Raw genomic sequence first — 12,297 nt, 5'->3', positions numbered from 1 at the left:
TTTTAAAAACCTGACTTAAAAGACTTCTCGAAAACTCAAAACAGCAAAGGCAGATATTTTGCTCTAGTCTAAGCCTTTGGGTCTTATGTACTTTTCTTTAGACACAGTGAAAAGAAAAATTTCAACCAAATGGCTCCAATTTGCAACATTTTAACAAGTCAGAAAAATGGACTGTTTAATCAGTCCTGAGGGCCAAAGGCCACCTTACTGCTAAATGCAGAGACCCCCTATCAGAATCTCTCCCACCAACTTGCTAAACTCTGATTTTTTTCTCATGGTGCAGTCCTCTATGCATGGGTTGCTTCTGAGGGTCCTCAAAGACCACCCAGACTGAGAAAGGAGCAGCTCTTACCTTTTCCTAAATGCATTATCTAAAAACTGTATTGAAGAATTAGTCATTGGGGTCTTGGCTTGCCGAATTAACCAGTGCTTGTTCTAAAATTTAAAAGAAAAAAAAAAGTTAGCACCAAGTCACCACAGTCAAAGTACTAGAGTAAATAAAAGGATCACTTGATACTTGAGCAAAAAGGAACTAACTGATTAAGCCTGATTAAGCAACTTCAGATTTTCCCTCCACCACCCACTCCCACCTCCCTTCTCTGTGTTTATAAGAAAAAAAAATTCTGCAAATTATCACTCATTTTTTAGCTTCTTCCCAACCCCTCCCTAACAGCAGAAGGCCTGGGATCCTCCCTGAGCAGCATAAGACATTTAGAGAAAGATGCCGGAAACTGACTAGATTACATTTGTAACTTAGAATCTGTGCTTGAGTCTGCCACTCAAACTACAAAAGGGTAAATACTAACTTTACCGTCCTCTAAGTTTTGCCTAATAAGTCATCATTCCATTCCCCTCTATCTTCCCACCTGAGGTATAGATCATTCTTAGACCTTGGGGAAAAAACCTTATCATAGCAATTTTCTAAAACTTCAAATCTAAAGGCTTCTTCTCATTTAATAAAGAAGTTTTTTTTTAAAAATTGCCAAATACTTTTGATTTTCTCCTCCCTATTCATACAACCCTAGGCTGCCACCACGCAAACTGTGATCCTCAGTCTTCTTTAGTTAGTATGCTTGAAAAATGCTATACAGCATGTTCTCCTATTGCAAATTCATGTTAGGACATGAATAACTGAGAAATTCTGTAGCACAGTGACTTATTTAACCTTAAGTTGCTAGGCTTACTTAGCCATAGGAGCTTGTATGTACTTCTTTTGGAACAAAGAGACACCAGCCCTTTGGTTCAAAACTCAGTTCACTCAGTTTTAACATCATACACAGCCTGTGCCAGGCAATGTGCTAAATGTTTCTACGTACAGACTCTTGAGAGTCCCTTGGACAGCAAGGAGATCAGACCAGTCAACCCTAAAGGAAATCAACTGTGAATATTAATTGGAAGGACTGATGCTGAATCTCCAATATTTTGGCCACCTGATGCAAAGAGCCAACTCCTTTGAAAAGACCCCAATGCTGGGAAAGATTGAAGGCAGGAGGAGAAGGGAATGACAAGAGGATGAGATGGCTGGATGGCATCACCAACTCAATGGACTTGAGTTTGAGCAAACTCCGGGAGATGGTGCAGCCTGGCGTGCTGCAGCCCATGGGGTTGCAAAGAGTCAGACATGACTGAGCAACTGAATGACAACAACTTTAATCCATTCAAGAATTGCATGAGAGGTCAGGATCCCCCACTGCAGAGGGAAAAACGGAAGTTAGGCATCTTACTAACCGTCAGGTCACTTAGTTAGAAAGCGGTAGTACTGACTCTAACTCCAGGACTCATTCTTTCTACCACCTCACGAGTAACTATGACTTCAGGGAGACAAGCATGAGGAGGTAGCAGTCTTCAGTCTTGGAACCAGTGAACTGCCTATCTCCTGGACCGAGGGAAGGGTAGGTGGCACTGGAGGCAAACAGCATTAGGCCACAGCCCTTTATTACACTCCTTGCTCTGGGTCACTTCACCATCCAACTTCCCTTTCCAATCACACTACACTGCATCACCACTCTTTTTCCTATGCCTCCACCCAGAGGAGAACGCCGCAGGCCCCATTCAGCCCCAAGGGACACGTCTCAGCCACTGCTGGGCAGGAGAGCCAGCATGGAGGTTATCAGCAGGGACTGTAGGCAGGAAAGACGGCATTTCTCTACCACTCCCCGTGGACTCTCGAGTTGCTCACTGGGTGCATGGCAGGAAACCTACCTGGACTTCTGAAGCACATGCATACTACCTAGTGTACTACAGACAGGCACAATTACCTCGAGAAGATTGAGAAGGAAGACCAACTACACGACTCAAAGGCTTCCTGACCAGTGTATTATACACTTAATCACATCAAGCCTGGCTTGATGCAAGGCTGAGGGGAAGTTACCGTTCCATGGATGTTGAAGTTCTTGTTTCTTGGTGCAAAGATGTTCTGGAAGGCGTTCTGGTACTGAGGTGCAGCTGTCCATGGCGAATGGGGTGCTGGGGTGGAGATCATCATGAAGAATGGCTCAGAGTTGGACTTGTAGTCCAGGAAGTCCAAGGAGACATTGGCCTGACACACAGAAAGATTGGTCACCTCTCACCCTACCCAACAGCTGAGGCCTAGACAAGCATCTGTTCTCTGGTGAAGGGGGTACAGGGGCCTAGGAGCTTTCTCCCAGTTGTGCACACAATCTATGTCACAGTCACTTGCAAGCGTGTTGCTGGAACGAATCATCTAGCTTCCAGGCAAACGCATGAAAATACTGAAAAGCACACCCCTTCAATAGAAAGCTGGAGAAGGAAACGGCAACCCAGTCCAGTGTTCTTGCCTGGAGAACCCCCATGGACAGGGGAATCTGGCAGGCCACAGTCCCTGGGGTCTCCAAGAGTCAAACATGACTGAGCAACTAACGCTGACGATTTTACACAACCTGAAAGTTGCTATGCCTCCCATGAGGGAAAAAAAGAATAATTTAGCCATTTTAGTATTAATTTATATTAATGCAGCTCAGAGCATATACATTTGATGCTTTAATGAATATAAAAGAGAGTCAACCTAATTCACAATAGTGGGAAAAGTGAATTAAGTTACCATAATCTTACAAAAATGCTGGGGTCAAGAGAGTAGATAGGATATCTTAAATTATGCCAGCTGAAGTTAAGCTAAGTGAATAATACTAAGTCCAAATATGCCACACCAGGATTTTAATTTATCTGGACTTAAATTCTTCATTTGCTTCTCTGGGGACAGTTTATGAAAATCAAAGCTTCCCACATACGTACATGCTATGTTTTTAATTGTTCTAGTTGATTTACATCTTCATTTATTCCCAACATGAAACTCAAAAGACACTATCAATTTCCTACCATCATCCCACCCATCTAACTTTACTTCAGCCCCGTCAGACACTCTGTGGTTTCTCCAACACGCCAGGTGCACTCCTACCGCAACACCTTCACACTTCTTGCTTCCTTTGCCTGGGGCACTCTTTCCACTGATCTGTATAGTCCATTCTCATCTCTAGGACTTTGCTTAAATACTATCTAAGTATCTTCCATCCTCTGCCTTATTGCTCTAACTCATCACCATCTAACAAGACAACACACATATGTGTAAATAAATCTACCCCTAAAAGGTGACCTCCCATAGAATCGGGGACTTTGCTTTACTTATTGCTTAGTACCAGCTCCAAGGGGTGCTGAAGTACTTGGTGAATGAATGCCTTATGGGGGGCTGTCATTAGAACCATCTTAGATAGGAAAGGAGAGTCCCAAATTCATGTTCCCATCTCAGTTTTTTTTTTTTTAACATATAATACTCAATGCCTGAAGAACTTCCCTGCCTTTATCCCCTTACCCTCATGATGAAGCTGTCATCCTGCAGCCTGTGAGTAAAACTGGGGTCAAGAGTAGGAACCCTTACAGTGTAAAACCTCTTCAAAGTAATCTCCACAGTATTAGAGATTAGCCTTTGGGAAAGGGATTTGCTGCTGGAATTTCAAAAACATTAGATCTGAGCCTGGCTTAATTACAAAGAAAAACACTCTCAGGAATCTTTAACCAGCTGAAAATATGCTTCAGCAGTTAGATCAAGTTCTTATCCATGCTACTCAATGTGAACAAAGATAACTGAAGGCTTCTGAGGCAGAGTCTTTAGTTAAGCATGAGCTAAACTGCAAGGACAGAGCTTCAGTAACTCACCAAGACGTCTGTCAGGTAGTCCACACTGTAGTTCTCACCATGTTTCCGTGCCTTCCCGTTGATAGAGAGGGTGTAGTTGTAATATTTAGAATTCTTTTCCTATTAAAGAGAGGAAAGTGAGTTTTTGTTTTTTTTTTCAAATGAGGCCAGCATACAAAATGAAAGTTGGAAACCATACTGGGCTAAACTGTACTCTGCTTAAACAGTGGTAAGACATAAAAGGTAATTGCTCAAGTCAATACTGAATTAGACTTCTTGACTACAGTTTTGTTAACTACAAGCAGAATTTCAATAATATGTTTAGTTAAAAAACCCAGACACAGATCCGGCAGAACAGCAAAATATGTTGCTAAACCTTGTGGAATGCAAGAAAAATCTCTCACAACAGAGTGACTCACAAATCAACAGACTTTCAAGGAGATGAAATGGCCAACCGTAAGTGCAAACCGAGTAATGTCAATATCAGAGCTACAGTAGAAAGTAAACCTGTAGGGTTGTGTGTAACTGTCGCTGACTTCGTCGCTCACTCACCAACGCATACCAGTAACTCCAGCCCAGAGGGACGTGTCCGAGTCCACCTGCATCTGGGGCTCCATACTGGAAAGCAAGACAAGCAATGCATCAGAAGTTCACAGGATGTGACCAGACCAGAAAGAAACACGAAAACTGTCAGAATCTTTTTACATCAGTGCCTGAAACACAGTTAAGTGCTCAATTTCCACAAGTACAAAAATCAACTGAAAAGGGAAGACCACTAAAGACCTACGGATGTCTGAAGCATAAGTTGGCAAACCATGGCTGGTTGGCCAAATCTAGTCTGCCAGCTGTTCTGTATGGCTGGCAAGCTAAGAATTTTCTTCCAAACATTAAAAAATATAAACACTAAAAAAAAAAACCAACAACAAAATCAAATATACTTGAATTTTAAAAAAATCAAGAGAGGATTATTTTTGTGACAATTTGCCTGAAATTTAAACTTCAGTGATGGTGGAGCATTCCTGAAACACAGCCACACTTGCTGGTTTCCGCAGGCCTGTGGCTGCTTTCCAGTGACAATGACACAACTGAATAGTCACTACACAGACATGTGGCCTGCAAAAGCCTGAAATATTTACTCTTAGTCCTTTACAGGAAAAGGCAATATAGCTAAAGCCATAGGGCTCACGTGCTGAGCTACTGATTGCATAGACTGAATGGGCTAGCCAGCCTTGTGGCTAACAGCCCAAATCAGGCTATAAGCTCTCAGTCTATCAGTTCAGCTCTCCTGCTGATGAAGTCCATTTTTGCTATTTTATGTTTATTTTTTGACCATGTCACATGGCATGTGGGATCTTAGTTCCTTGAACAGGGATTGAACCTGCACCCCCTGAATTGGAAGCTCGGAGTCTTAACCACTGGACCACCAGGGAACTGCCCTGAAAACTACATTTGGACTCACTTTATCTGATAAGATAGAGTGAAGATTAAGTGAGGAGACCACAGAGTCATCCCATTTTATCTTGACAAGGCTTAATACTGTCCATTTAATGCAGTACCTCTAAGAACTAATTCTTTGTATTTTGAAGAATTTCTAATTTTGTCTATGTTAGAAGATCTTCAACATGAAAAGTAGCGTATGTTCTCTTTATGACCTGTAGCCATAATCCACCACATTTATTGCTCACGATTCTTTCCAAACTGACTCATTTTTCATCAAACCCACAAAGCTGCCAATTCCCCCATTATTACAGGGAGGGAGAGAATTAATAAAATTCAGATCAGATATTAAGATCTCTAGCAATCATGGATAAAGTGCATAAGAAAACATACGTGTTCTCTTTGTCCTGAATCCCACTTTTACTTTAAAAGATAATCCCAAACACTCTCAAACACACTATTCTCATTAAGCCTGAACTCTGACTAAATGCTAAGGCCAGTGTGGTGGACGCAAGACCCTGAAGTCTGGCCTGGGCAGGTCACAACGAGGCCTCCCTTCATCCCGGGCCTTCAAGGCCAGCATGCTAACCACTCAGGCACATACTTCAATGGCCTGAATGTCTTAGGCTTGGGTGCTCTTCCTTCATCACTTATCTCCCCACAATCTGTTTCCCAAAAATGGGTTAAGTTGTTATTATTCAGGAAAGAAGCTCAAAGGAAAAAATTCTTCACTCTGGTCCTGATAAAGGAGAACTGGAAACAAAGATACCATGATGGCCATGTGACAAGCAGGATTCTTGAGGAAAAAAGGGAAGACTGTCTCAGACCACAGTGGTCTGAAGACTATTTTAAAATAAATGCTCCAGAAACTATTTGAAGAAAGAATAACCACCATGTCCAAATCCTCTAAATTACATTCATGTAAATAAGTTCCTGTTTAACAAGTAGATGAAGAGAAATGCCAGATACCCGAAAACCCTTTACCATGACTTGAATAGATACTAATTAAAAAACAATTAACATGAATTATATAAATTCACATTTCAGGAGCGGTTATTAAAAAAAACAAAAGGGAATAATTAGACCGTTCAACATACCTCATTTAAGTATTTCCCTGCAAAAAAGGTCTGATAACCACACACTGATCTGAGAATTGCTGGGAAAGTATTCGGTTCCTGGATCTTCTGCCAAGACTTGCTACTGCAGTTTCCCTCCAGAGTGTTGTTAACCACGTGATGATTGTGTGGGTACTTCCCTGTTAGGATGCTGGCTCGACTCGGGCAGCAGAGAGCACTTGGCACATACTTCAAAAGGAAGAGAAGCCAGAGAGAGAGAGTTACACAAGACAGACGGATTCCTCATCATTTCTAATCAGAACAAAGAAAGCGGCTCAATTCCCCTAACTTCAAACCTCTAGTTTCCTGTGGAATAGGGATTTTCTTTACATATGACACACTTCAGAGCTGCTTTAAGTTCTCCAGTGGAGACAGGAAACAGAACAGCCAAGAGAACACACCTCTTTTTCCGCTAGTTTCTTTTTACAGGATAACCTGAAGCTGTTCTAATCTCATCGGCCGAAGAAATGTTACATACAAGGAACACAGCATGCTGGGAGCGAGGTCCTGAACAAACATGAAGAATACTCTTCGAATCTAGGGCAGCTGAGAAATAGGGAGTAATTTTCAGGCTGATCTGGAGTTTTGTAGATTACCTACATCACTTTAATACACTGGACACAGATTTTTTTTCCCTACTCTAATTATATATCCATTAGCTCCTATCATCAACAATTACTCTATTTGACCTAGTAATATTTGTCTCGGTCCTAACACTAATTACTGATCCACTTTACAGAAGGGTAATAGTAGCTTATACTCACAGCAGCAGGGCAGGAATGCTCATTTTGCTCATTTGAGCACACCCTTGCCAGAATTACGTACTATCCCTTTGAAATAATTCACATTTCTTTGGCCTTTGACGTTCTTAAATACTGGTGAGGATGAACATTCTCCACATGCATATTGATCAATTATGTCATGTGAATGGTCTGTTGACGTGCTTTTCACATTTTCCCCTCCTGTTATATAAGGTTTTTTTTTAACTTCCCTAGTGGCTCAGACAGTGAAGCGTCTGTCTGCCTACAATGCAGGAGACCTGGGTTCAATCTCTGGGTTGGGAAGATCTCCTGGAGAAGGAAATGGCAACCCACTCCAGTATTCTTGCCTGGAAAATCCCATGGACGGAAGAGCCTCATAGGCTACAATCCATGGGGTCGCAAAGAGTCAGACACAACTGAGCAAATTCACTCACTCACTACATAAGCTTTAAGGAAGGATTCAATCCTGCTACAAATACTTCCCAGTTTTTACTTTTGCTTTTTAATTTGGTTGGATGTTTGACTTTTGTAATTTTCACACTGGCAACTCTTTTAATTCTTCTCCTTTTTTATTTCCTGACCTATTTTTTGGCCAATGCTATGCTGTTCACTGGATCTTCGTATTACATTTCAGGGTCTGGTAGAGATCTCTCTTTAAAAATTTTACCTTGATTATTCTAACCTACTTATTATTCCAGATAACTCTGGAATCACTAAATTCAGCCTAAAAAGAATCCCACTGGGATTCTGACTAGAATAAGCATTTTATAATGTGTCTCCCCACAGAAAATGATGTGTATAACTCTGCATGAAGTACTTTATCACTCACCAAATATTCTAACTGCATTTATAGGTCTTAACCATTACTGGACACCACTAGCTATTCCTAGAGTCTATATTTTCCTGCCTTTATATCACTGGGATCACCTCTCCCCCAGCCTCATGTTTCTCTAACTAGTTACATGGAAGAAAGTTATTTACAGCTTTTCATTTCTAACTTACTAAATTCTATTAATTTAAAAGCTTTCCAACAACGCTCTTATGATTTCTAAGTAGAAACTTTAGACAAAAGGAAATAACAATTTTGGTCTTCACAAGACTTACTGCCAGTGACTAGACAGTTCAGTAGATGATTAAGTGAGAGATACTGGGCCCTCGTTGTTGTCCCTAAGAATAGTACCCTGAGACTTTAATCTTAACTGTAAGTTATGCTGTTTGTTTGAAATAGTCATCAGAGTGTATTCTTCTAATGGTTTAACAAATTACAAGAAAAAGGGTGCCAACATTTCAGATGACTTTTTTGGGGGGGATGCGGACCATTTTTAATGGTCTTTCTTGAATTTGTTAAAATACTGCATTTATGTTTTTGTTTTTTGGCTGCAAGCATGTGGGATCCTAGCTCCCCGACCAGGAATCAAACTCTCACCCCCTCACTGCTGGAAAGCAAAGTCCCAACCACTGGACCACCAGGGAAGTCCCTCAGAGGACTTTTAAACATCTATTGAGACAACCATCTAATTTTCCTTCTTTTAACCACTGCTGGTGGACGACATAATAACCACCATTATGCAGTGGTACTTACTACAAGTCAGGCATTGATATAAGTGCTTGCTTTACTCCATTTAACCTCTGAGATAGGCTTTAGTATTCCTATTTACAAATGGGGAAACCAAAGACAAAAAAGCTTAACAACTTGCTCAAGGAAGCACAGCTAGAAAAGAGACAGCAAGAACATTCAAAACACGGTGGTCTGGTTCCAGAATCTGTGCTCTTCACCACAACACTGTGCTGATCTTCAAAGGATTTCCTGACACTAAGCTATGCTCCCACTGACTTGGTTATGAGCATGGTTCCTGAATTTGATTTGTTAGTGTTTCGTTTTGGATCTTTGCATTTATGTTTATACATGAACATATACACATGTATTAATATCATGTATATGTATGCACACACACATGCATAGTTGTTAGGCTTGTTCTGTTTTGTTGGTATTATCTTTGCTAGGTTTGACTATAAGGGTTAATTGGGCTTTGTAAAGTAGCCTGCAAGCTTTTACCATGGAACACTTTACAGAGTACAAATGACACCCAATTCTTATAATCCGTTTTCAAACCTCCAACGATGAAGGTTTAAATAAACTTCTATAGCTCTGAGCTGCAGATCAGAATGGCTTACAAGATACTTGCCATAAATCTTCAATAGTTAAGTAGTAATATTTCAATTAAAAGAACTTACATCACATTAAATAGAATCCTTCCTTCAGATCAGGCATTTAACTAGAAGAAAAACCATAAAAATTACAGTAGACTACTCAAAAGAGTGTTTCTTCTTAGAATATAAACACAGAGTTTAACAAAATTAAATCAGCTTCAAAACTTACAGCACTGGAGAAAGTCATTCCCATTTCTCCAATGAGAGCCTTGGTTTTCTTCAGTGGTGTCTGTAAAATAAATAAATATCTGTCAAACAATTTCTTCCAATAAACTAAAACACACAAGACAAAATTTGTGTTTTTTGATTACTCTCAACCTTTTATTCCCAAATGATCAGCTCCATCTGACACTAAGAAACAGCTGAGAGTCCTGTGTGATTCAGGAGATGAACCGAGCAAGTTTGACTACAGTCAGTTATGTCCTGTGCAAAAGTTCAGGTAGTTAGAATGCTTGCAGGAAGGGAAAGTTCACAGCTGATGGTATTGTTCTAGCAATGCCGATTTCAATGTAACGAGATCTCGATGCCCTTCTCTCATTTATCACCAGCCCCTTTACAAAAAGATGGGGCATATCTAACTCCATTAATTCATCTTCAGAAGCAGAATGTGGAAAATGATATGAAAGGAGCCTTTCACCCCTTAAAACAGAAATAAAACAACACTTAGGTTCTGAAAGTCAGACAAGGCCCCCAGACTGACTCAAATATCAGTCACTTGGCAGTGCAGCCCGGATGCCCACTTTCTGAGTATAAGCTCATGGCCCTCTGCACTAGACCAACCACCACCTTAGGTAAAACTTGAGCCAAAGGGCAAACAGATCTACACAGAACCTCATCAAGCAAAAGAATAGTCAGAAATTAGTTTATATCCTTGCTTTTTATCTTTTGCTCAAAATGTAAGATCCTGACAAGTACAGAAAACAACCAGTTTCAAATCCTATGGTGAGGACAGAAAGCATGATGTTGGTCATTTAGATACAAATAATAGTAATAAATACTAATCATCTTTATTCAGATTCCAGACAACAAGAAAGGACAATCTGAAGCAGCTCATTTTAGCTGTATTATATGAGTCGGTTCATGATGATTCTGAAGTGCCTTTGAAAGCTGAGACCATACTGAACACAGTTTTAAGTGGATTTTGTTGTGTAAAAATTCCTTGCAGACTAATAACCCAAATACACAACTATATTAATAACAGGGTCATTCTCACTGTATAAAAGTTTCCACCAATGTTTTATATAGATGTTAGAAAACCTAAAGAATCCATTAGCTTGAGAATTTTCATTTATTCAAGAACTCTGAAAAAGCATTTGAGAAAACTCAACATCAATTTATGATAACAATTCTCACAGTAGATAGACAAGGAATGTGCCTCAACATAATAAAGGTCATATATAACAATCATAGCTAACATCCTACTCAGCAGTGAAAAAAATAAGTCTGTCTTCTAGGATCCGAAACAAGACAAGGATACCCACTCTCGCCAATTTTATTCAACATAGTTTCAGAAGTCCTAACCACTGCAATCAGAAGAGAAAAAGAAAAGAAATCCAAATTGCAAAGGGAGTAGTAAAACTGTCACTGTCTGAAGACGACATGATACTATGCATGGAAAATCCAAAGACATCACCGAAAAACTACTAGAGCTCAATGAATCTGGTAAAGTTGCAGGACACAACAGTAACATTCAGTTAATAAAACTGGTATCGTGTTGCATTTCTGCACACTAACAATGAATTACCAAAGAGAGAAATTAAGGAAACAATCTCATTTATAATCACATCAAAAAGAATAAAATACCTAGGAATAAACCTACCTAAGGAAGTCAAAGACCTGCGCTCACAAAATTGTAAGACAGTGATGAAAGAAACTAAAAAATACACAAACGGATGGAAAGGTACACCTGACTGACGGATCAGACAAATTAATATTGTTAAAATGACCAAACTACCCAAGGCAATCTACAGATTCAATGCAATTTCTATCAAAACACCAATGCCATTTTTTCACAGTACTAGAACAAACAATTTTTCAATTTGTGTGGAAACACAGGAAACCCTGTATAGCCAAAATAACCTTGAGTAAAGAGAATGGAGCTGGAGGTATCATGCTCTTTTGATTCAGACTATACTACAAAGTTACAATAATCAAAATAATATGGCACTGGCACAAAAACAGACATGTAGATCAATGGAACAGAACAGAGAGACAGAAATAAACCCATGCACTTGTGATCTACTAATATATGACAAAGGAAGCAAGAATACACAAAGGAGAAAAGACAGTCTCTTCAATAAGTGGTGCTGCCAAAACAGGATGGCTTCATGTAAGAGAATGAAATTAGGACATTTTCTGCCACCATATGCAAAAATAAACTCAAAATGGACTAAAGACCTAGATGTAAGACTGGAAACCATAAAAACCATTAAGGAAAAGAGAGGCAAAATGCTCTCTGACATAAATAGTAGTAATATATTTTTGGATGTGCCTCCTAAGGCAAGAAACAAAATAAAAAACACATGGCACCTAGTAAGACTGAAAAGCCTATGCCCAACAAACTATTGACCGAACAGCAACAACAAAAACCAACCTACCGAATGGAAGAAAATAGGGGCAAATGA

General features: G+C 39.9%; 1 protein-coding gene across 1 annotated transcript in view; it reads right to left on the bottom strand.

Moving 5' to 3' along the window:
- Positions 1 to 12,297, bottom strand: part of GNS (glucosamine (N-acetyl)-6-sulfatase) — a 48,181-nt gene that overhangs the window by 27,052 nt on the left and 8,832 nt on the right. The window contains exons 2-7 of the mRNA XM_069584733.1: positions 9,843 to 9,902; positions 6,684 to 6,890; positions 4,702 to 4,767; positions 4,171 to 4,269; positions 2,372 to 2,539; positions 353 to 435 (exon numbers count right to left, since the gene is read on the bottom strand). Coding sequence (XP_069440834.1) covers positions 353 to 435; positions 2,372 to 2,539; positions 4,171 to 4,269; positions 4,702 to 4,767; positions 6,684 to 6,890; positions 9,843 to 9,902 — 683 coding nt within the window. The remainder of the gene's footprint in view (positions 1 to 352; positions 436 to 2,371; positions 2,540 to 4,170; positions 4,270 to 4,701; positions 4,768 to 6,683; positions 6,891 to 9,842; positions 9,903 to 12,297) is intronic.

Source organism: Ovis canadensis, chromosome 3 (assembly GCF_042477335.2).
Source record: "Ovis canadensis isolate MfBH-ARS-UI-01 breed Bighorn chromosome 3, ARS-UI_OviCan_v2, whole genome shotgun sequence".
In the NCBI taxonomy this organism is placed as follows: domain Eukaryota; kingdom Metazoa; phylum Chordata; class Mammalia; order Artiodactyla; family Bovidae; genus Ovis; species Ovis canadensis.
Note: the sequence above shows the minus strand (reverse complement) of the source record. Positions and strands in the feature narration are given on the sequence as shown.